Source organism: Lepidochelys kempii, chromosome 1, assembly GCF_965140265.1.
Source record: "Lepidochelys kempii isolate rLepKem1 chromosome 1, rLepKem1.hap2, whole genome shotgun sequence".
Lineage (NCBI taxonomy): Eukaryota > Metazoa > Chordata > Testudines > Cheloniidae > Lepidochelys > Lepidochelys kempii.
The window spans coordinates 130,432,501-130,458,565 of record NC_133256.1 but is presented as its reverse complement, the minus strand read 5'-3'; the positions used below and the strand labels follow the sequence as shown (position 1 = coordinate 130,458,565).

At 41.5% G+C, this 26,065-nt stretch overlaps 1 protein-coding gene across 1 annotated transcript in view; it reads left to right on the top strand.

Moving 5' to 3' along the window:
- ANOS1 (anosmin 1) overlaps window positions 1-26,065 on the top strand; it is a 182,348-nt gene that overhangs the window by 136,861 nt on the left and 19,422 nt on the right. Inside the window, 3 exon segments of the mRNA XM_073327881.1 lie at window positions 4,492-4,697; window positions 8,117-8,261; window positions 16,089-16,244. Coding sequence (XP_073183982.1) covers window positions 4,492-4,697; window positions 8,117-8,261; window positions 16,089-16,244 — 507 coding nt within the window.

The window sequence follows — 26,065 nt, the reverse complement described above, 5'->3', positions numbered from 1 at the left end:
ATTTAACAGCTCATTTACCATTATAAAAACACTCAGGTGAATCATGCAGTAAATGAATGTCTGGTGTCCCTTTTACACACCTCCAGCTTTATTTCTGCTAATAAGGGATGGTTCATTAGGCTTACAGTTCACGTGTAAAATGAGTCTTTTCAAACATATTACTTTGTTTGTTATAAGCTAGTAATATACCTTGACGTTTGGCAAACTGTGTTATTCTAGCTGATATGCTTTTAAATTTGTGTAAATCTTTCTTGTTTCACTGCTTTACTCTGGATCAAGAACTTCTCTTTTTACAGTTCCATAGTGTTTTGATGCTGATGATGTTGGGCTAGAACAAGCATAAAAAACGAAGGAAAAATTGTCTTGTTTTACTAGAGTTTGCCATTTAAAATATTGGCCAAATTCACTCCTTGTATAAGTCGATTATCTTCATTATGATGTCGTTTCCCTTAATTCAGTCCCCTTGTGCCCATGCATTATGACACAGTCTTTAATTCCATGATCACACACTTTTTTTTCCACAGGATCTCTGCCTCATTCAGTGCACAGGATGGACCTGCTCTGGAGATGAATTGGGGTGTGTAGTAAGGGAAGTTGTTTTGTGTAGGACCCCAGCTAGGGTGATCAGATGTCCCGTTTTTAATGGGACAGTCCCATATTTAAGCCCTCCTGCAGGTAGCCTACTTTTTCTTAAAAATGGGCAAATTGTCCCATATTTTCAGTTCCCTCCTCCCGCCATCAGTACTGGCGGGTCCTGTTGCTAGCCTGATCCCTGCTCACCAGCCGCCTGCCCACCAGCGGTGTGTGTGGGCGTGCAGTGGCTGACAAGGGGGTGGGTATGCAAGGCTTGTGGTGTGGCGAAGACGTAGTATGCAGGGCCGGCCACTCCCCCTGCTGGTCCGTCAGTGCAGCCCCCACTGTGTGCCGGCTCTTGGCCTGCAGGGTCCTGCCCCCGTCCCATTTCCAGCTGGCCCAGTGCCCCGGGAAAGCCCAAGACCCTCTGCCCAGGGCGCTGGCCAGGAGGAGCTGAGCCCTGCATGTGCCAAAGCCCCACACAGTGCTGGCATGGGTGAGCCTCTCCACCCTCAGCTAAGCTCTGGAGTGGTGGGGGAAAGCGATTTCCAGCCTGTTCCTGCCCTGAACCTGCAGGCTCCACAACAACCCCTGGGGCAGGGACTTAGCACCCTCTTCACCCATTTTCCCCCCCTCCACACACACACTGGGTCCTGACCTCAGGGAGCACGGGGCTGCTCCATCCCCTAGGTACCTTCACCTGCTGAGTCACTTCTGACTGGGTTTACTGAAGCCCCTGCAGTCAGGTTCCCTGGGCCCTGGTGCACAATGCATCCTTAGGGCATTAACCCCTTTCTGCCCACACTGTAGCCGGGGGACAGGAGGCGGCTGGATTATGTCAGTGGCCAGCAGCAGCCTGGAGGTGTTAGCTGCCTTTTGACACTGCGGGCAGGAAGGGACAAGCTGCTTCCAGCCAAGGGGATGTGGGGAGAAGAGATGAACTCTGGAAAGACATGGGCCAGGTCATTTCGTTCTCCCCCTCCCCTCTCTTGCAGCTGGAAACCGCTTCTATCCCTTCCCTCCCGCACGGTGCCGAAAGGCTGCTGCTGGCCACATTCTTATCATAGAATCCTGCGTGCCTCCCCGCCACACACACACGTGTTGTCTCAGGAAGATGCGGTGCCAGGTACCCAGAGAGCTAGGTCCGTCCCAGGGGCCCAGCCAGGCATGTAGGGAAGAGAGCACTGGTCAGGAAGAGTTGCATCGGTCAGTCACCCCCCTGTGTGAGAGAAGGGTATGGGAGAGTGTGTGTGTGTGACCCCTCCCTGTGTGAACCCTAAAGCCTTAAGGAAGGTAAATAAAAAGAATCCAACTATGCAGTGTTTCTTTTTAACAGGTGCTCTGTCAACTCGATGTTAATTTGAATGCTTGTACTGCATAGTTCTGATTGCCGTTGAAGTTGTTTGAATACGAGTAAGTTACCTCGTGTCCTGTATTCAGTATAGGGAAATATGGTTGCCCTAACCCTTGCAGAAGTTGGGAAGCATGTAGTGAATGAGATGGGATTGCAGGAAGAAAAAGGAGGGCTTTCTGGTTAAGGGAGCTGATTGCTGCCCTGGTGAATTGGATTTTATCCCACCCTGTGGCTCAGAGTTCCTATGTGATGCTGGACAAATCACTTCAACCAAACTTTTCACAGGTGGTCACTAATTGTGTGTTCCTCATTTTCTGGCTCCCTGACTTGAGACTCTGGGGTCTGGTTTACAGAAGTGCTGAGCATTCACAGCTGCAACTGAAGTCAATGGGAGTTGTACTTTGAAGTTATAAGGTACTATGTGATGCTAAGTACTGTGAAAAATAGTTCGTAGGTATCTCAAATAGGGCGTCCAAAATTAATGGATACTTTTGACTTTAATCTCTCTGTGCCTCAGAGAATAAAGGGAGATAATACCAAGGGTTTTATGAGTCTAGAACCATCCTGTACACTGACTGAGGCAGGAGTCCTGTGGAAACAACAGTATATGATCATGTAATTAAAAACTATCTTGTAATGCATACACACAAGGGAGCCAAATTAAGGTTGCACAGATAGGAAATGTCAGAATTAAGGTTATCTTTTGAATTCAAATCATATGACTTCACTATTCTTGCTGCCTGGGTGCCAATAGGAGTGTCACTGGATGTACAGGAGAGACCGGTTCCCTCCTATCATTTTCAGTGCTAGGCCTTACACTGCCCCTGAGCAGCTAGGGCACACCTTATAGGGAATGTACTTCTGAGCCACTGCCACCCTAAGCACAAACATGATCACTTGCTCTTTGGGAGTTCAAAGAAATCATTTCAAAGTAAAGATTACCAGAATTGTTTAACCAGGGTTAAACAATGTATTTTCCCCTAGTCTCAATCTTGGAAACATCTGGACCATTTGGGCTGAAATTTCGCAAAACTATTCAGGCTGAGGCAGACACTTCACATGGAAAATTTCAGCCCAAACACTTAGTTTGGGAAAGTTATAGGATCCTACTTTTTAATTGCTTATAATGAGAAGTGTCAGGCAAGCTCAATAATAAGCTGTGCTATCAGCCCAACCTGTAGTATAGGGTCCTCCTAATCAGGACCTCCTCCTAATTCTCTTCCAGGATCTGTCACTGACTTCCTGGCCTAGGCCATAGTTTGACACTCTCTCCGTGCCATACTGTCCTAGTTGCAGACAGCAGAACTGCCAATGCTGGACGCCTCCTCTGCATGAAATTGGGGGTGGTGTTGGTAGGACATGCTTTGAGCTTTTGAATTCAGCTTTTGAATTCATTCTCCTGCGTGGTGAGGAATAGTCCATATATTGACCTTGAGGTAAATCTTGAGGCATGCCCTCTTTACTCAGGATGTTTTTGGAGAGAAAGGAATGTGACAATATTGGAAGGATTGTTATAGTTATTTCTGTGGTTATTTTCGGGTTTTGGGGAGGCTGTTTTTTGGCTGTATTTTTAAAATTGTCTTTTTGTTTTAAATTATTTAAATTATTTGTATTACAAATCCAAATCTATAAAATGGCTAGAATAGCACTTCCCTACCTCAAAGTATTGTGAGACTTAATTTATATTCATAAAGCTCTTTGAGATCCTTGAATGAAGATGCTATTGCTGCCTAGATTTTAAGGTGATAGGCACATTAGAATCGTGTTGGCTATATAAATCATTGAGATGGTTCTTGGTTCCACAAATACAGAGGCAGTTGCAGGATCCACATTACTTACCAGAAATTAAAATAGTAGGCCTTGTAAGATGCAAGGATTTGTTCATTGGTCTTATTTATTTGAAATAGAATGCATAGATTATAATGATGAGCATATAGAGTATTATTAGCTTTCTGGGTTTGGACTCCCTCTGGCTGGCAGGAAAGGAAGAGAGATGTATCTTTGTTGTTTTTACTCTAAGGAAATGCTCAAATACTATGGTGCTGGGCACTGATATGAGAACCTGGAAGGATGGACAGATAGGGGCATACATAGATCTTATCTCCTGAGAATTCCCTTAGGATACTGAAGAGAAAAATTCAGTATTCTACTCTTCATTCCTGGAAGGAAGTTAATTTTTCTCTTGGACCATCTATAAAACATTTTTGTCTTATACAGTTCCTTACATGTGTTTTTCATCTCAGCCAGAAGTAAAATCTGTAATATATTTTTTTTTTATTGAACATCATAATAAATGTTCAACAAGACTTGCAGAATAATGGCACAACTAAACCTAATCCCAGAATGTACATTTGAAAAGAGTTTGGATTCCAAGTGTTATAATTTACAAAAGTTGGTGAAACATATTCAGTTGTTTCTTAAGAATGAAGCAAACTGTGATGATAGCTGGTGTTATGAGTTCAGCAGTTAAATCTGTAGAATAGTTACTGAGAAAGGTCATCTTTACTTAATCCATATTACTTCATATTCTTGGGGGGGGGTGTTTTTGTTTTTGTTTACTCCAGACCCATCTGCTCCACCAGCCCCAGCTAATCTCAGAATTGCCAACTCCACTACAAATAGTGATGGAAGTGTAACTGTGAGGATTGTTTGGGATCTCCCGGAAGAACCTGATATCCCAGTGCATCACTACAAAGTCTTCTGGAGCTGGACAGTCAGCAGCAAGTCTGTCATCCCAGCTAAGAAGAAAAGAAGAAAGACTACTGATGGGGTAAGGAGCAAACTGGAAAATGAGGCACAAATGCTCCTACTCAGTCATGGCATATGAAAACATATTTCTGGTTTAAAAAACAAAATTGTGCTGTACCAAATAAATGTGAAGTCACATAAATAAATAGGATGGAAAGGTGTATTCCTTTTTAATTTACAAGAAGATCACTCTGATAGTTTTATAGCCAGTTTTCTTTAGAAATAAGCATTGCTATTGTTCTGTAGAAGTCAAAGGGAGGAGCAAGTGTTGATTGACAGCAGAATTGAACCATATATACAGATGGAAATATTTTAAGTGTCTAAATCCAGATAAACTGGAATCTATTGTAGATGTACAATTAATATATAACACTAATTATTTCTCTAACATAAGGCTTATTTTACTGGAAGCCTCTGAATGATGGAATGCTCATTCAATAAAATGTCATCTATAGCATAGTTTTCATTATATCAAGGGAACTCTGGAAGTGATGTTTGCTCATATCAGAGAAATTTATGATGGGTTAGTTACCATGTAGGTCTAAGATAATAACAAAATCCTTCTTAAATAATCCTACTGTACTAATACGCTGAAATATTTCCATAGGAAAAGATTAATGTCAGCTTCTGAATTGATATGTAACGCATTGGTTTAACGAAAAACTAGCTGCCGTAGTCCCCTTAGGCACATTGCATTTTCTTTTTATAAATAGCTTTATAGGTAATAAAATAGAAACCACTAAAGGCCATGGGACAGACTCTTGTCTGAGCAACATATTAGCAATACATTACATTCCTGATTCTTCACTACATCTGAGAACGTAGTGCAGAGTGTTGGGCCACAAGGAGGTGATTTCAGCTCTCTGATCCTCAGCCACCTGGCCCTAGTGGAAGTGAAAGCAGCAGGGGGCCTACTCTAATTTCCGCTATGACAGAGGATCACGCATATTGGAGCTCTTTTCCCTGGAATCACTCTCTGGAACACCATTGACACATGCCCCATTCCCCTCACACTGCAGATTGGGGGGCACCAGAGTTCCACCAGCAGAGAGTTCCCCTATGCAAGGGCAGTTCACTAGCTATTTCCAGCCATGTTTTACATGACATAAAGTGGACTTAGTGGACCAGAGACTCTGGTTTTATGTGGTGTTCTTCAATTAAAAATTCACTTTCAAAGCCCCATGTTAAAAACACATTGAAAATGAGGGTAGCATTCCAGGGTATCTCTGCTTTCTTATAACCACTGTGTATTCCACTGGGTGACACAGGAGTAGAGCTGGCATATAAAAGGCAGGTAGTGAAGTCTGAAGTTCCCAGGTAAAGTACTATAGGTCAGAGATCTTCAACCAAAGAGGCCCCAAATCCCAGGGATCCCTACCCAGGTATGTAGTAAGGCTGTCCTTTAAATCACAAAAGGAAGGAAATTCGAAATAGAAATGGATCCTTAGTTTGAATTAAAACCACTTTAGATGTATGAGTAGAAGGTGTATAACATCAAGATGTTTTAAAAACAGATAATAAATAAAACCTTGCTCTTATATCCAAAAGAACTTTACAAAGGATTAAGTATCATTATCTCAGTTTTCCATCATACAAGATGACACGTTTTTATGTTAGTAGGTCCAAGTTCTGGCCTTAGGCTTCAATGAGAGCTGTGAACATGTCTTATGACAACCAAGCACATACATCCAAAAGCAGAGATTAGCCCCTAGAATAACTTTACTTTTACTCTGAGGAGAAGTATCTCATTGTGCTTTGTTCTTTTACAGCATACTGTGAAAGCTATAAAATGATAGTAGTAAAGGGGGAAATTCCCTGATGGAACTCCACTGAAGTCAGTTCCAATCAATGATCCATTAAATATTAGAACAACTTTTCCAAAAACCAAAATTGCACATTTCTAGACATGGAGAGATGTATTCCCCTGATTTGATAAGATCACTCAAACTTTTTAACCAATTTTGCTTTTAGAAGTAACCCAGTCCATGCTTTTATGACTAAATCTATATGAAGTCAGTGGAATTGCCAGCAGAGAATTTGGCCTACAATATTTTACAATGAACAATGCCACTACATGAACTGGGGAAATCAAGAGGCTTAATCAATTTTATAAATCGCTCTCAGAACAAACCAAGTAATGATTGTTAATTTGAATATTTTTAGATGTACTAACATACTATTTGGTGTTAAATATGACACTGCATGGTTGACACGCCACTCCTAGTTGACACAAGAAAGCTAGACAAGTAACAAGGAATTCAGAGGAGTCCTTGTGGCACCTTGTGGGTGGGTCACTACAAAAACTAATTTTCCCCTGCTGATACTCACACCTTCTTGTCATCTGTTTGAAATGGGCCACCTTGATTACATTGAACTCATTAGCACTACAAAAGTTATTTTTCCTCCCTTCTTGTCAACTGTTGAGAATTGGCTCGTTAACACTGACCACCCACTTGCTAAGGCAACTCCCATCTTTTCATATGCTGTGTATTTATACCTCTCTAATGTATTTTCCACTTCATGCATCTGATGAAGTGGGTTTTAGCCCACGAAAGCTTATGCCCAAATAAATTTGTTAGTCTCTAAGGTGCCACAAGGACTCCTCATTATTTTTGCTGATACAGATTAACACGGCTACCACTCTGAAACCTGTTACTCTGAAAGGAATTCAGAGTAAAAAAGCAGAGTCAAATTTGTGCTTGACATAATATACAATGGTGCATTTTTAGGAATAAATCTATAAATAAATGCAAAGAATTCAGAAAGGCTATGTCTCTTGTTTGCAGTCTTATGGGATTTGTTTTACTTTGTGGATTGTTAACTAGAGAATGAAAATCCAGTTCATGAGCCTCTCCATGCGGTGACATTGGAGAACTGAGTTGTTGTGGGTTGTTTGTTTGTTTCTTTTCTTTCTCTAACAAAGATGAAAAGCACTCTTGTTGGTATTTTAGCAACAACAGAAGCAAATAGAAAAATATTGTTCAATATACTGCACAGTATGTTCTATCTGTCCTCAGACTAGCTGTCTCTAGACAAAGCTTCCTGTTGCTTAGCTAATTGAGTCTGTCCAGGAGCTGGGAAACACAAAGTTTAGATTTCACTGGCCAAAATCTTTTTGGCATCAGAAAAACTGGTTATACATATAAAAAGAAATTTAGTCTTGGCTTAAAACAGCAGATGCCTATATTTACTAAAGACAGGCAAGTTCTGTAGACATCACTAAGTTTAGCATTTTAAAAACTACACACAGAACAGAGTCCAAATGAAAGAGAGTATGAAATAAAAATCAAAGAAGAAAGCAAGTTGAGTTCTGGTGAAATTTATAAATTCTTTCTCATTCCAAGAAGAATTTTGTGTGCCTAAGACAACAGGCCTGCTTTTAATTTAATAAGAGCCAGCAATCCCATAACTATTCTGCGTGTATATTCTCTTTCACTATAGTCCCAAAATTATGTGGTCCTGGAGGGACTGCAACCCAACAGCAACTACATGGTGGAACTGCAGGCAGTAACATACTGGGGACAAGTACGACTAAAAAGCGCCAAGGTGTCTCTCTATTTCAGCTCAACTCAAACAACTATTAATAGTAAGTAACTGCATCCAAAGTCCTCTTACGCTCTGTTTTAACTGATGATTTCTCAGATTTCAAAAAATAAATACATCACCCATTATAGGTGGCTGTATTATAGCATGCCTCTGTGGTCTTGGTCAAGTCACTTAAGTTTTCTGTCTTCATTTCCTCATCTGTAAATTGGGGATAATAAGTCTTATCTACCTTGCCTGTTTTGAAAATTACTTTAAAAAATAAACATGTTAAGCATGTGCATATTTGCAAGATCAGGGTCATAGTGTTATATTAGTGCTAAAATTCCCTGAAATACACATTAAACTTCCCAATAAACAGAGCAGAAGCAAATCCCAGACCACTGGCTTAACTGTACAATTTTCCCTTGCAAAAGTTTTTAAAATGTTGGCAACTTCAAGTAGCCCATAAATTCAGATCTTAGCGCAAATTTATATATCCTGTGGATTCGGACAAAGAATTGATTCTCCTACTAGGATCTTAAAATATAAAACAGTGTCCTGGTTAGCAAGAAGTTAATCCCAAACTTGTATCACATGCACAGCACTTACCTTCAAGATGAAGTCTTGAGGTATTAAGTTCTTTCTAAAACTAAACTCACGTGCTAAACAATACAGTGGAAAAATTCTTCAAATCCCGAGGGGCCTATACTGTGACACTCAATCTTAGTTAAATACTCTTTGAATAATAATTTGTCTAAGGTCAAGGTCAAGATTGATCTGCCCTTCCAACTGCCGATGTGTCATCTGATTAACCAAATACAACCACTGATGCTTATGACAGTAATAGTTTTCAGGATTAGACCACAAACAGTTTCCAAAGTTTGCCATTTTACCCATCTTTGCTTTCCCCATCTTTCATTCCTTTTGCATTAGTTTCCCTTTTATGTTATAAGCAAAATGAAAATTAATTGCAACAGTTTTTCTAACTCTTATATCATTCTGTATTCCAGTACTGAATATTCTGATTGCTAATGTAGGTGGACCGCTCTGCAAGCATGTTCAGTCCATTTTGGATGCAAATAAGATATATTCTATGTATACTGAGATATAAAGGTTGACAACTATGCAAGAACTCCCATTATAAGCAATGGTGCTTTCCTTTTCCTGAAACAGGAGGGAGAGACAGAACTGAGTTTCCTTCCCCTTCTGCCTGCAACACACACACACATTATTTTTATATGAAATGAGTCAGTTACATTTGGATATACCCCAAAGGATTATTTTGCTATCTTTCTTCAAGCCCTCAGGCTAAATCTGGTTATAAAAGTGTCATTGCTGTGAGTACCAGTAAGTTGTGCTTGGTGTGTGTATGTGGGTGGGTACGGGGAAGGGTTGAAAAATTGTTCAGCAGGCCCCAGAACTGCCAGCCCCAAGCTTTCAAAAAGTATATGCCAGGCTCTAAAGATTATCTTAAAAATCATGAGATTAATAGTAATTATTTGGGGGTGGGAGGATTGTTTTTTTTCCATTCCGGTTTTTGAGCTGTTAGAGTTCATGTTTTTAAGCTTTTCTCCGCAACCATGAGGGTTAGAAACTTACACCCAGATCCTCAAAGGCATTTGGGTGCCTAACTCCCATTGAAATCACTGCCTTTGAGGATCTGGGCCTTACTTTTTTAAAAAATGAAAGCAGAGATTCTCACACAATATTATGATTCTAAGGCTTTTTAAAGAAAATCAACAAATATTGTGAGACTTGCCATAAAATCATGAGAACAGGCAACACTGAAACATATGAAAATGCTTAGGCTAACTCTGGATGAAGTTAGCAAAGCACAGCAAATTAAGGGCTTAGTCTTTCTCCCATTGAATTCAGTAGAACTTTTACTATTTATTTTCATGGGAGCAGAATCAGCCCAGAATTTGTTAGCAAAATCTCTTTACCTGTTATTCAGATTGTAGTAACAGATCACAAAACTGGGTAGTTCAAATGTAAGCAGAATATTGCTTGTCTTATAGCAAAGGCATGAATGCAGAACTTCAAAAGCCAAATGCTCTGAGTTATTGTGCTATCTGTCCCCTGAAGCAAGGCTCATAGTGGCATTATTTGATATGAGCAAGATTCTAAGAAAATATGGGACTGGCAATGTGTAATTGAAACACATTTCACAATTCATTATCATCATAGTGAAATTCTGGTTAAAAATGCTTTTAAAATTAACCCCAACTATGTAAGACTTAGCAGATCTGTTGCAGATAATAAGTAGATTTTGATCATAAAACTAATCAAGTGAGCTTGAATTAAAGTAAAAACTTTATAGAACAGTGTTAACCATGTAAACTATAGACACAATGATACATGATCAAGTAGTTAGAATATTGAACTGAGATTAGGGACTAAAAGTCCTGTCCTCGGATACTTGATCACCGAGTGACTTTGCACAAGAAACTTCTTTCCCCATCTATAAAATGGGGATAATAACATCTACTTGTCTACTTCAGAGGCATCTTGTTAGTCAGTTATGTTTCATAAGAACTTTGAGGTTCTTTGAAGAAAGTTGGTATATCAATGCTATGAATTAGTATTTAATGTTGTTAGATAGTTTTCAGCACAGTCACTGGGCAGATTGTGATCTCTCTTCCATTGGTGTAAATCTGGAGTATCTCCTTTTTGTTTAGTGGATCCTCTTGTGGATTCAGACTGGTTTCACTAACGTCAGAATCTGGCTCACTGTTTTGGGCACTGTTGCCACATCACCAGCGCCCAAAAATGCTTCTAGAGTTTGTGTTGCACTGAGCCTCTGCAATCTCACTGCTGAGTTCACTAACAGGTCGTGTTGCTGAGGAGGAAGGGAAAGCGGAATGTTTGCTTCACTTTCCTTTTTTATGCTTTGACACTTTTCTGCTTTCAGATTCCAATGCAGATCATAGAATCATAGAATCATAGAATATCAGGGTTGGAAGGGACCCCAGAAGGTCATCTAGTCCAACCCCCTGCTCAAAGCAGGACCAATTCCCAGTTAAATCATCCCAGCCAGGGCTTTGTCAAGCCTGACCTTAAAAACCTCTAAGGAAGGAGATTCTACCACCTCCCTAGGTAACGCATTCCAGTGTTTCACCACCCTCTTAGTGAAAAAGTTTTTCCTAATATCCAATCTAAACCTCCCCCACTGCAACTTGAGACCATTACTCCTCGTTCTGTCATCTGCTACCATTGAGAACAGTCTAGAGCCATCCTCTTTGGAACCCCCTTTCAGGTAGTTGAAAGCAGCTATCAAATCCCCCCTCATTCTTCTCTTCTGCAGGCTAAACAATCCCAGCTCCCTCAGCCTCTCCTCATAACTCATGTGTTCCAGTCCCCTAATCATTTTTGTTGCCCTTCGCTGGACTCTCTCCAATTTATCCACATCCTTCTTGAAGTGTGGGGCCCAAAACTGGACACAGTACTCCAGATGAGGCCTCACCAATGTCGAATAGAGGGGAACGATCACGTCCCTCGATCTGCTCGCTATGCCCCTACTTATACATCCCAAAATGCCATTGGCCTTCTTGGCAACAAGGGCACACTGCTGACTCATATCCAGCTTCTCGTCCACTGTCACCCCTAGGTCCTTTTCCGCAGAACTGCTGCCTAGCCATTTGGTCCCTAGTCTGTAGCTGTGCATTGGGTTCTTCCGTCCTAAGTGCAGGACCCTGCACTTATCCTTATTGAACCTCATCAGATTCCTTTTGGCCCAATCTTCCAATTGGTCTAGGTCCTTCTGTATCCTATCCCTCCCCTCCAGCGTATCTACCACTCCTCCCAGTTTAGTATCATCCGCAAATTTGCTGAGAGTGCAATCCACACCATCCTCCAGATCATTTATGAAGATATTGAATAAAACCGGCCCCAGGACCGACCCTTGGGGCACTCCACTTGATACTGGCTGCCAACTAGACATGGAGCCATTGATCACTACCCGTTGAGCCCGACAATTTAGCCAGCTTTCTACCCACCTTATAGTGCATTCATCCAGCCCATACTTCCTTAACTTGCTGACAAGAATACTATGGGAGACCGTGTCAAAAGCTTTGCTAAAGTCAAGAAACAATACATCCACTGCTTTCCCTTCATCCACAGAACCAGTAATCTCATCATAAAAGGCGATTAGATTAGTCAGGCATGACCTTCCCTTGGTGAATCCATGCTGGCTGTTCCTGATCACTTTCCTCTCATGCAAGTGCTTCAGGATTGATTCTTTGAGGACCTGCTCCATGATTTTTCCAGGGACTGAGGTGAGGCTGACTGGCCTGTAGTTCCCAGGATCTTCCTTCTTCCCTTTTTTAAAGATTGGCACTACATTAGCCTTTTTCCAGTCATCCGGGACTTCCCCGGTTCGCCACGAGTTTTCAAAGATAATGGCCAGTGGCTCTGCAATCACAGCCGCCAATTCCTTCAGCACTCTTGGATGCAACTCGTCCGGCCCCATGATCATATTTGACTGACTAACAAAATCTTTACCAACAGGGGTTCATTTATCCTAAACTGCATATGTGAGTTTTGTGGTTTCATCAGTTACTGTTCACTTCAACGGCACTCATCACCACAACTAACTTTAAATTCTCTTCTACAGTTTCTTTGGGATAGTCTAATCTCTCCTGGACTCTTTTACCCTCTATAGCTTCAGAAAATAGACTGGATTATATTTCTGTGAAGTCTATCGATCTCATCTCATTTCTTTTTAGTCATGATCTATTTCATATTACTTTGGTGAATTTTTAGGCAATTGCTTTGACTGGTTTTATAGGGTTTTTTAAATCCAAGTACATGACAGAGCTATACTTCTGGTTGGTCTCAAATCTCTGTTATTGTCTTTAGTAATGTTGACCTTAGTAGATTTGCACACAAATATTCAAGAACATTAATTAAATTAAAGCCTGTGATTTCATTTTGACCACAAATCAATTCAATTCACTTTGATTCACAACTCTTTATTCATTTTTTTCATGAACAGTTGCATAAACAGCTTGCATGCACGTGTGTGTGAGGATATTCATGGAAAGTGAAATATTGCATGAATATTATGATTAGCTGTTATTTAGTCATTCGTGACTTAAGTGGAGCTACATCAATTTGCATCAACTGAGAATCTAGCCCAGAGATTTTTGCACTATATATCGTAGTTGCTGTTGTGTATGAAAGTAATCAGTACGTAAAATGCCAGAAAAATATCTATTCCAGACCATTTATTCCCACACTGTAAAGTGATCCAGCAAACACCACTGTATGATATTCAAAGCCTCTATAATTTGGTTGTGAGCATTATTTTCCCTTCCTGTTGTTTGTTAGTATTCTACTCTAAATTCACTGAGAAGAGGTAAATGAAGATTGGATGAAATGTCAAGATTGGATGCTTTTTTCTAAAATATATTCTCTAGGAATTATTTTGGAGAAGTTCTATGGTCTGTGTTATACAGCAGGTAAGACTAGATGATCACAATGGTCCTTTCTAGCCTTGGAATCGATGAAACTAAGAAAGCAGAGCTGAATTTCAGCGGGAATTTGGCGCTTCATTCCCTTAAATTCAGCCTGTGCCCATTATAGGGTATATCACTAGTGCCTGATTCTAAAGGAGATATCATTAATTTACAGAGTATTTTTGCTAAATAAATATTATAATTGCTCATTGCCAGAGAGACACTTTTCAAGGATATTTAGAGAGATAGGGTGGCTGAGATAATATCTTTTACTGGTCCAACTTTTGTTGGTGAAAGAGACAAGCTTTTGAGCTACACAGCACTGTAGCTCTAAAACTTGTCTCTTTCACTGACAGAAGTTGGTCCAGTAGATATTACCTCACTCACCTTGGCTTTCTAACATCACCGGACCAACACTGCAAATAACTTTTCAAGGATGACAAGCCAAATTTTACCTATTTATGACACATTAGAGCATGCCTCTGTAATGGAGCGCATCACTCAACACCACAGCACCTCCTGTTGGCCATCCTGGCAATTAGCTCTGGTTTGCCAGTGCGCTTTCATCTAGTGGCATCTTGCTGCTGTCATTTCTGTTGTCAGGACCTATGTCACCCTCAGGACTGCGGTGTCCTCTTCTGGACACAGCCGTCCAGCTGTGCCCCACTCAGTCCCCCCCCCCCCCATCTTCCAGGAGGGCCGGCAGTTCTCTGACCAGCCACTTGCCTCAGTGGCAGGCTGCAGTCCAGGGTCTATCCACCTGTGTCAGTGGCAACTGGGGCCAAAGGTGGGGGGCGGGCGGCAGTCACGCTCTGCAACACCTCCAACCCCCACCATCTTTTCCCCTGGGCCATTTTCCCCACTGCTCTAGCACCTTCTCCACCCTTGTATCAGGGCCTCAGTCTGGCAGGGGTTGGCCAGGAGCTCACTTATGCTCCCCTGACCTGTCCAGCACTGCTCTGACCATGGTGCTGTCCTCCCTCTTCAAACTCCAGGGAGTGACTCAAGCTGGTCTGTTCAGCAGCCCTTCTTATATGGCCCAGCCTGGCCCTGATTGGCTGTCTCTCTAAACCTTCTCCCGATTGGCTGTCTCTACAAGCCCTTGCCTAATTGGCTGCCTCCTGTATAGCCTCCCAGACCTGCTATAACCCCTCTTCTGGCAGTATGGGGCAGATACCCCACCACAGCCTCATAATCTTGAAAATCTTTTTGGTTCCACCAACTACAGAAAACAAAGGACTTGATCCAAAGCCCAGTAAGGTAATTGAAGTTAACGGAAAGATTATCATTGACTTCAGTGGGCTTTGGATCAGACCCTAAGGGGTTTTTCCGTGCTCAGGAACATATTATTTTATCATTCCACTCTGCTTGTCTGCTTCATTCTTGTGAAACATACAACATGAACACCTCTTTCTGAAGTGATAGATATGTAGGGATAGTCTTATTCAAGCCCCTGATTGTTCCCAAGAATGGATAGACGAAAGGGAAGAACTAGTTGTAAATAAGGCAGAACCTTCAAATTTACATTTTATCCAATTATTTTAGTTAATAAATCAAACCTGAGTCTCCTCTCCTTTCTCAGCAGCTTTTTGGTTGTTTGCATCTTTACTTTCCATTTAAGTACTGTAATTAATTAAATACATCATGTTTCATAATCAGATGTAAATATTGTCCCCTAAATTCGAATTTGCAACTTTCAGGTAGTGAAAGTGTTGATTCAAAGCTTGGATACAATACTACTGTTTTTAAACTGCAGATGCCTGGGGTATTTTTAAATTCTGTTCCTAAATACTGACATATGTTAGTAAGCTGTTTCAATATAAAAAGGCATATTTATTTTAACGTAGCACCTACACCCTGTAGGTTATATTCTATACTGTACTTGTGTATTGTATACTGTGTTTGTGTGTATTTAACTACTGTTTGAAAATATAGCACCCAAAATGTTATACAAAACTACAACTACATATAATGCCCATTAGAATCTCAAAGTATCAAATATCAACATTTCTTGCTCCTAGGATTATAGAATCGTAGGACTGGAAAGGACCTTTAGTGGTCATCTAGGCCAATCCTCTGCACTCATGGCAGGACTAAGTAGTAAATACTTTTATTAAATTAAATTAAATCTAAGTATAAATACAGTAGAACTTTGAAGGAAGGGAATATAGAACTATGGAACATTCTTACATTAAAATAGATTTAAAATACTCTTAAAACTGAAAGAATATTAAAGAACTAATTTGCTTCTTTATCCTTGATGTTTTGTTTATTTTTTGCATTTATTTCACTCAGTTTGGGCAATGAAATAAGAATGGTTAGTTTCTGTCAGTTTCATTTTCTGACTCTCAAACACTATTAGCACAATGCTTCAGTGTTTAGGTTGCACTGTATTAAACCAAGATATTTCCTGATGGTGTTGTATGTTGCAGAAGAACAGACCTCTCCAATTGGGAAAACCCGGAAAGGACTAGCTGATCCTCTTCCACCCTTTCAAAGAAGAAGACCAGCTCGTCGTCTTGAAATTGGAGCTCCTTTCTATCAAGACAATCACCTTCAGATCAAAGTCTACTGGAAGAAGACAGAAGGTTTGTTGAAAGTTCTGTCTTTAAGCAGGGACTACAATGAACCCATCTATGTCAAAGGTGGAGAAGCTCTAACACTGATATATTTACAGTGAACCCCATCAAGCAGTTCTGCCCCCAAAATATCCTATTTGCTTGGCAAGCCCAAATACAGAGAAACCACTGCTGATCATTCTTCCTGGATGGTGAAAGGATACACAGAGAGAATGCACATCTCCAGAGCAGTGCTATGTGGTGGTATATAAGGAAGGGCTTTAGGGCACAGGTTTCAGGGATGCAATGTATTGTGAGAAGAAAAGTGATGAGGAGGAGGAGGGAGGTGGGCCTTAGTCCCCCCTCGACATGAATCCAGGCCCCTCTCCATGGCCCCATCCCTGTTCCTCCTCTTGCCCCGTGGCCAAGCCGGAAGCTGGATCTGGGCAGTGGTAAGAGCTGCCCAGGGAGCTCAGGCTGCTGTGGGAAGCACTGGACCCTCCACCTGCTCTGCGTGGCATGCCCCAGAGGGTGGGAACACAAGCCAGGGACACCCCAGCCCCCCACCCAGGGCAGGTGGAGGGTCCAGGACTCCCCAGGTGGCTCTTACCACTGCCCGGCTCTGACTTCCGGCCTGGCCAGGGGGCAGGGTCTTGGGGGGGAGAAGAGGAGCAGGGGGAAGGGCCACAGAGATAGGTGGGGCCTTGTGCCCTCCCCCCCTCCAATTCTACCGAGGTTCTGGCACTCCTGCTTGTACTCCACATCCTGAGGGTGCGGAGAGGATTCCACACCCCCTTAAAGTGCCCTTTGTAAGATTTTCTGCCGGGGGGTAGAATTTGGCCTTATGCAAAACTCCCATTGAAGTAGATAGTGGTTTGGTTGAGTGAGGCCAAAAGGCCTCAATCTGCATGTGGCATTCCCATTGAAGCCAGTGGGACCTCTCTGTAGGATTGGGCCTAATATCAGGATTATAAGAAAGTAAAACCAGAAAATGAATGTAAATGGAGAGAGAATAGGGCTTCCTGGCTGCCCTGCATATGCCCATTTTCTGGCCTGCCTCCACCTAAGTTTGGGACTGTACTGATTGTCAACAGAGGTCATGCACCAGGATTCAACATAATATCTGCCAGCATATGCACTGGAGTAAATGTGGGTGAGCAATACATTCTGATAGCAGGAAAAATCTTTACTGGCTTCATGTGTTTTATGATCCCCTGCTTCTCAGTAAATATAGCGCCTAACAACTTCTTTTATGTTTTCATCTTTCCTAAAAGACAAATGCCATAAAATGTAAGTGTCTAATTAGGTTTGGAAGCCAAAAAGGGCTTAGCTTTCACTGCCTTCCAGAATCAAGTAGGGATTGTTACACAGTGTATCAGTTTAGTACAGGGGTAGGCAAACCTTTTGGCCCGAGGGTCACCTCTGGGTATGGAAATTGTATGGCGGGCCATGAATGCTCACAAAATTGGAGGTTGGGGTGTGGGAGAGGGTGAGTGCTCCGGCTGATGGTGAGGGCTCTGGGGTGGGGCCAGAAATGAGGAGTTCAGGGCGGGAGGGGGCTCTGGGCTGGGGCAGCGGGTTGGAGCACAGGAGGGGGCTCTGGACTTGGGCAGGGGGTTGGGGTGCAGGCTCCGGATGGCACTTACCTCAAGCAGTTCCCAGAAGCAGCAGCATGTCCCCCCTCCAGCTCCTACATGGAGGTGCGGCCAGGTGGCTCTGCGTGCTGCCCAGTCCACAGGAGTCTGGAGGCAGAACTTGGGGCGGGGGCAACGTGTGGAGCCCCCTGGCTGCCCCTACATGTAGGAGCCAGAGGTGGGATATGACGCTGCTTCCAGGAGCTGTTCGGAGTCACAGTATGCACTGGGGGGGCCAGCCCCCGACCCTGCTCCCCGGCTGGAGCACCGGAGTGGGGCAAGCCCTTAACCCTGCTCCCCAGCAGGAGCTCGAGGGCCGTAGTTTGCCCACCTCTGGTTTAGTACGATGATCAATATCCCCACGTGCAGTTACTTGAATATATGCTAACAATGATAGTGGTTTTGCCTTGTAGCTATCTATAAATGTGCATCTCAAATTAATGTCCACATAAAAATACATTAAAATAAATACCAGGTCTGAAGTCACATCCTACCAAAGGAATGATCCCTTTTCCTCTTGACTTTTGCAAGTGATTTTTAGGAACCCTGAAGATTCTTCAATTCATCATTGAAATTACCCTTATCTTAGCTCCTCACATCCAGGCGCTTTCAAATCTTGGTGCTTATTTCTGCACGACATTTAAAAGATCTGGCTGTTCCACTCTATGCCCACAATTAAACTGTTCATCATCTCCTGACTTGATCATGTCAACCTACTCTTCTTTGGCTGTACAATATCCACCTTGCCCCCCATTCAGATTAATTCAAAATGCGATGGTTAAAATCATCTTCCTGACCTGTGAGTGTGATCATGGCTCCCTCTTCTTCACCACAGCAGATTCTAGCATCTTGTCTGTCAGGGATGCCTATGAATTTATATCTTAGTATTTAAAATAAATAAATAATGGCTTTAAATGACCTATTTCACCCACAGCACACCTACAGCTTATCACTGTTACTGTTGTCCTCGCTCTGATGATTATAATCACTCCTTGTTTTTAAAATTAAACTGAAAGTTCTTTGGGGGCAGGGATTCGATCTTGTTTTGCAGTTACCCACTATGATAGTGCCTTACTCCTGAATGGCCTCTGCTACTTTAATACAAATAACAATGAAAAGAGTTGTAGAAATCATGCTCATGTCTATCCCTAAAAGACATGAAATGGAACACACGGTGGAATGAAATGTTAAAGTAAGTATAGATCAGAAGTTTTCTACTCCCCCTCAAAACTCTGTATTGGTTTTGGGTGCATGTTTTTTTTTTAAATATTCTAAATCTAACATTTTAATTTATTCAAGGAGCATAACAAATTCAGTAAAAATAGAGGTCTCATGACTTTAACAAGAATTTTGATCTTAGTACTGATGTCTTGGCCAGATAACAAATAAGAGAAGAAATTTACCGCTGCAGGTGCAAGTGGCTGTGGTATTCTTCTTCACTTATTATCATGAAGTTGTGAAGTGTTGCAGTGACCTATATTAAACAGCTCTCATGCTCCAAATCAGAGATGATTGTGTTTAATGTGTTTTATGTTTGTGATGATTGTGTTTTAATGATGGATGAAGTGCCTACTATATAGGGTGCTTTGTGGATCCTTTGAATTGAAAGACAGTTAAACTGAAGTAAAATATTGGTATAAAGACTATTTTTATCTGTAAGAAACCCTTTTATTTTAAATAAATAATTACATTAAATCTTCTCTCAATAAAACTTAAAACAATGAAATGTTGTTCATGCAGTATATTAATAATCGTTAAGAAATTGTTTTTGTATACGTGGTTACAATGAGCTAGACCATTCTGCGGGGCAGGTTACTGATGTGTAGATGCGGGGCAACCACAGCTTTGGACTTGTGAAGTTTCCTTGGATTTCTGTCTGGAAACCAGGTTTATTCTTCAACCATGGATCGATCTATCTAAGAATTGCTACTGCTGCCCATGACTGTAGTATCTGAATATTTTCTATGTGAAATAGCTTAGCAACAGTAGAGTCCCTAGTGGTTTTTATAGTGTCTCTGGCTCTTCTCCTTTCTTAGGATTGTTTTTTTGTTGTTGATTTGTTTGTTTCAGGTCTTTTTGTTTTGTCTTTGAATTTTGGATTTGTTGTTGTTGTTCCCACGGGGGGAAGTGCTAGATGGGAGTGCCGGTGTTGAGAAAATTGTTTTTATGAACGGCAGGGGTTTTCAACACTAGTCCTGTGGTTTCCTGGAGGCACAGGCCGTCGACACAGAGACCCTCTAACTTTCTGGTGATGTTGTTGCAGCTGTCCCTGCAGCCCCAAACTAGCCCACCATAACCCCACACAGAAAACCTATATCACTCTGTGGCACTTTCAAAAGAGTCTTTGTGGGCCAAGGGAAGAGAGGAAAGATGCAATGAAGACTAGACAGCCTCCTTCCATAACTTGACTTCTGTTCTGTCCATTCCAGGAAGTGTAGGGGATAATATATTATTTTACAACACATTTATTGATGGCTTTACTACACCCTCCAGTACATATTTCTATTTATGATTCAGAGCATCTAATTATATATATATGTGTGTGTGTGTGTGTGTGTATATATATATACATATATATATATATATATATATACACATATATGCATGCCAGTGAATGCCAGAGGTTGGAAGGCCAGATTGACTTCTCTGGACTCGATCTTCTCCTCTTTATGGGCCTCATTCTGAATGTTCCATTAATATCACTGAACTTGGGGCATGCAAGCAATGTAGGATCTGTCCTTCTGTGTTAAAATAGATCACTTTTTGCAATAATATTCAGGCTGAATGCCGTTTTATGATGGCAATTATACATGCACTTCAGGATGTGTGTTAATGGGAATAACTCCCATGGAATCAAAAAAGAGGAACTTTATTCTCTATAGATCAGTGGTTTTCAAACTTTTTGTATTTGTGACCCCTTTCACACAGCAAGGCTCTGAGTGTGACCCTCCCCTTATACATTAAAAATGGTGTGTGTCGGGGGGGTAATTTAATTTAATGGGGGCAGGGAGTTGACAGCTCCCAACCCCCATGTAACCACCTTGTGACCCCCTGAAGGGTCATGAGCCCCAGTTGGAGAACCCCTGCTATAGATGTACTTCATAAGTCTCATCGCTTACTGCAGTAATTCTCATCAGTGAGAATAACATACTGTAATTTAGTGCAATGATTTCCTTCCAATGCAAAATGTCGCAGTACTGTGTCCTAAACCCATTGCTGCAACACAATTGATGTTTTAGTGACTCTTATTTAGGGATAATACAGCTATTTTTACTTAGGCAAACTCCCATTCTATTAGTATTCTGCCTGAGTCATGACTATAGCATTTGCCCCATATTAAACATCATTTTATTGAGTTCATCAGTGTTTCCACTTAGTGTTTAATTTTTTACCTCTTACTTTTGCTTGAAAGTATAGATGTTTAAAAAATATTTGTACTTGGCTTCAGATTTGATTCTTTGCTTTCTTACCAGAAATGCAAAGCAAAGCATGTCTTAAGAGGGATTGAAGCAGGGAGGGGCAAAAAATCTCTCCTGCACTGTCTGATAAATCAACTGAACAGGAATAATCAATTAAATTACAGGGAAGAATAAAACACAGGGCAAGGCAAAGCAGATAGAAAGCTGCCACAAAAGATTTTATAACCAGATCACTGGAAAACAAAACTAGCTCTTTCTTAGTGCAGGAAGATAAATGAAGTGACTGTTTGCTTAGACGGTTTGTTTGTAACAGGTCATTTTCATCCTGTAGGGTTAAAAATAATGTGAATGCTTCCCAGAATGATCTCTACCAGGCATTGGGTCCAGTCCTGCAACCCTTCTATATGCAAGCAGTTCCATTAAATTAATGGGACTATGCAAAGTGAGTAAGGATTGCCGGATCTGACCCACTGGACAATACATTTGTTAGTGTGGAGAAATCAGCAGTGTTGCCCATGCATCGAGGAATTATTTCAGTTAGTAAGAATTAATACAGGAGGGAGATCAGTGTTTGAGTACATGGCTATTTACTAATTTATCATGATACTTTATTATATTTCCTCAAACAATTACACAGTTTCACTTTAAAGTATCACATTGGTCCAGATACTTCCCTCCAACAGGAAAATATCCCTGTGAAATAACAGCAAAGTTTAGGGCAGCACATTTCCCTCACATCATCCCCATGAGAGCATGGGGACAGTGATCCTATGGAATAAGTGTGTGTGTGTGTCTGTGTGAGGAACCTCCAGCACCACTAAACGGGGGGGAAGGGGAGGTTGCCCCAACTACAGGGATCACTGAGACCAGCTGTGTAGAAATTTCCCGTCCACATTGAATAATTTGTTTCCCAATTGGCTTACATGGTGCTTTTGGCTTCCTCATCACTGCTGAGCAATCCTACCTTTTCCAGGAGGAGCTAATGTGATGATGGGGAAATCAATGCTCATTTACCAGCATTAATCTCAGTGGGAAATTGCTAGGGCATTTAAACAACCTGGGCCAGAGGGGTATTCATCATTGAGCAGCTTCTGCCTAGCTCTGGGTGGGCATTGGTGTTGCATAGTTCCAGAACAAGTGCAGAGCCCCTCCTGTATGTTACTGGTGTTGAGGGACTTCTTTGAGTGTGGGTATATGAGGCATATGCGGCACTCGCACAGCGACCCTCCCCTCGCTGGCCTTTTGCTGCCCTCCATTCGGAGGAAGGAAAGGGGAGCATTCAGCCAACTCTGGTTATATTGGTTATACTTTTATAAGCTAAACAACACTTAAAGTATTTATTTCCTATATGCTTAAATTCTGGGTGCCTATCCCTAAACTTTAAGTGCTGGCAAAATTTAAGATCCACCTGGTGAAAGCCATGAAACAATAACATATAAGAGAATTAATAGTAAAACATATAGTATATAAGTTGGATGTGTAATTGATGGATGAGATGAACAATAATGGTGAAATTCATGCTTCCCAGGTGGGAAACACTGAATGCAATACACCCACCAAACAGACAGTCCCCAGGACTGCAGCAAAATCTCTTCATGGCCACAGTGGGCTGGAATAGTGTCTTCAGATTTCGATACCCCCTACATGGAAACAGTGCCCCTTGCCCATGATTCAATCCCAAACCTCTCGTCCATACCTACATAGCACACCTCTCATCCCTGCCTGCATATTCAGCATGGATATAGATGCTCTGTGCATGTCTGTTTCAACTGTGGCTTCCTTGTATAATGACTCTTCTCCAGTCCTCCATGAGACTGAACCTCACCCCAAACTATAAGTAGTTGTGAAAGACCATAGGCGTCAATCCTTCAACCCTTTGCCCATATTTAACTTCACTCCTGAGCACCAACTTTTCCTTTTCCCTGGGGGTGCTCCACCCCCGTTCCACCCCGAGGCCCCGTCCCCATTCTGCACATTCCCTAAAGCCCCGCCTTCATGCTGCCTCTTCCTGCCCCTGTTCTGCCCATTTCTCCAAGACCCCACCCTCACTCCGCCTCTTCACGACCCCACTCTGCCCCCTCCTGGAGGCCTTCCTCCACTCTCCCTCAAGCCCCTCCCTAAGCTGCCAAACAGCTGTTTGGCAACAGCACTGCCTCCTATCAGCTGATAAGCAGGGGTGGCAAACAGCAGTGGCTGGTGAGTGCTGAGCACCCACTATTTCTTTTCCATGGGTGCTCCAGCCTTGGAAAACCCATGGAGTTGGCACCTATGCTCCCGAGTGTAGTAGTCCTGTTGATTTCTTTTACATATTTCCAAGGATCTCTATTGCTACCAACTTCAAGAATATAATTTGTTTTGAGTAGAAGTTTGAACAGCACAATTTCTTTCAAGTTTACATTAAAAGATCAAATAGAAAACAGAGGGCAAATTAAAAACAAAACAAAACATGCCATGAGTGTAGTCCAGGGTGTGCTTACCATACTGTGGAATTTTATAAGATTGCTGACAAGACATGCAATGTAACATTAGCTGGGAAATTTCCAGAGAAGACTCATTTTAACAAGGAATTAAAAAAAAAACCTATGTATTGGCTAACCATTGAACAAACTGTTTGCCCAAATTAGTTAGTTTTTTCTACTGTTCAAGAAAGATGGGTATGTTTCCAAAAACATCATCTTTCTTTTGCCGCAGTAACATCTGTTTATACAGTTTACATTTTTCACTTTTTCAGATTCATTCTTGTCTAGTTAACCATGATCAGGTCTCTCTATAAAGTGAATTCTTCTAATCACTGTTAAGCCACATATGAAGATATTAACATTTCACTCATTTGGAGACTTGGCCTATCAGTAGCAGTTAACTAACCACCTTGACTAAAGGGCAGATTTTCAAAGGTGTTTAGGCACTTAAAAATACAGATAGTTCCCTAGTGGGATTTTCAAAAGCACCTAAGCAATGAGAGTTATGTGCCTAGTGAGATTTTCAAAAGTATCCATCTGTATCTTTAGGCACCTAAATACCTTTGAAAATTTGGCCCTGAGTAGTTAGCCTGAATCTTAGCTTCATATGGTACCAGACATGGAAAAGTGTGGCATTATAGTTTCTACAATCGGCAAAATTTCCCTTTAAAAATGTGGGGTGCCTGTGGACATTGCTGGCAAACAGAACTCTCAGTAAAATATATTGTTTTGTGTACTCTACCGAGCTCACACCAAATTCCTGAATACAAATACTGTTAATCATCAGTGCAGTATGTGTCCAGATGTGGATACACACATTGTAGCTTGGGCCCATCTTTAAATTACACACTTTCCATTAATGCCATTCTTTGAAGGGAATTACCATTTTATTATCCAAATGATATGTGTGAGAGAGAGAGAGTGTTTTAAATGGCAGAGAGTTCAGAACCAAATTCTTAACAATTTAAACACAAACACTAATATTCCATATTAGAGCAGGAAACTATAGATTACCTTTTGAAAGAACTGTTTATTTGAATGAAGTTTAAATGCCAGCCAAGGGTTCTTTTGGTGTTTATTTTAATTGTGCTGTATGAATAAGTGATCATTAAAGGTGGAGTGTTTTTTTCAGAGCTGTCATGAGAACCATAACTACGTAACAATAAAATCCACTGCTTGGCATTTTGGAATCTTTTCTTCTTATGCCATTGGATGGGTAAAGGAACAAACAGATAAACTGTCATGTAAATGCAATTGCAGGAGAAAACATACCTAGGACTACATAGGAGGTGAAAAAAGAGGAGAGGAGCAGCAAAATTTTTGCAGGAATGTAAAGGACTTTTATGGGGATCTCCCCCTCTCCCCCCCCCACACACACTCTAAACCATTAGGACAGTATAGGACACACCTAAAGGAAAAGAGTTTTTGTTACTTGAATATTAAGATTAGGATCTCATCCTGAGATATGTTCCACAGGGGGATGTCCTGAATATTACCGGAAATGCCATTGAGAATTCAGCCAGTGAATAGATTCATTTTTCCCTCTGAGTTTCAGTTCCCTAGCTTTGGAATAGAGTTTATAATGTTTGCAAAATACACCATTTCACAGGAGACATAAAAAGGCCTGTTTGCTTGCAGTCTCTAAAAAACCCACAGCACTTTTTGCAAGAAGAGTGTTGTAAACTTTAGTAGGACAGTAGTCAAATTCCAGATTAGATACCAGTAATCACATTCTGCCTGTCTTCAGTTTCTTCACTCTCTTTCTTAAGCCATTTTATAGCGTTTCTATGTTCTGTCAAGTAGTTGCGACTGTGTGGGTCACCATAGATTTAGCTGCTTTTAGCAGTGGAGAGAAAAGTAGATAAGAGGAACAACATAAATGAATAAATAAATACATAAAATCACATGTATTTACTTGAACTTTATCCATGTTCATGCCTCTTCTTTACATTTGCTTTCCAGGCGCATTACAGCAGTTGAGTTTTACTTATACAAATGCTCATGAAAAGTAAATTTTAAGCTTGCATGTTTCAGTATTCACCCAGGGCTGAAGCATGGCCCAGCTACCATGGTGTCACAAAGGTAAAAGATGTCTCCTTTCGCCTATGCACCAGCTACTGATATCATGGGTAGTGATGTGGGTGTGGAAGCAGGTTCCACGGTGCCACTATGCCTCCTCCCTGTGCAGGAGGGGTTGGGCAGTGAGAAGAACCTTGGCTCTACTCCCTCCAGCCCACTCAGCAATGTAGCTGCCTTGGCTTACCAAAGGTTGTATACTGTGAGGGAATGGACCTGGCACAGTTTTCTCCCTCCCTCAAGTGGCAGAAAGTCAAGAAGAG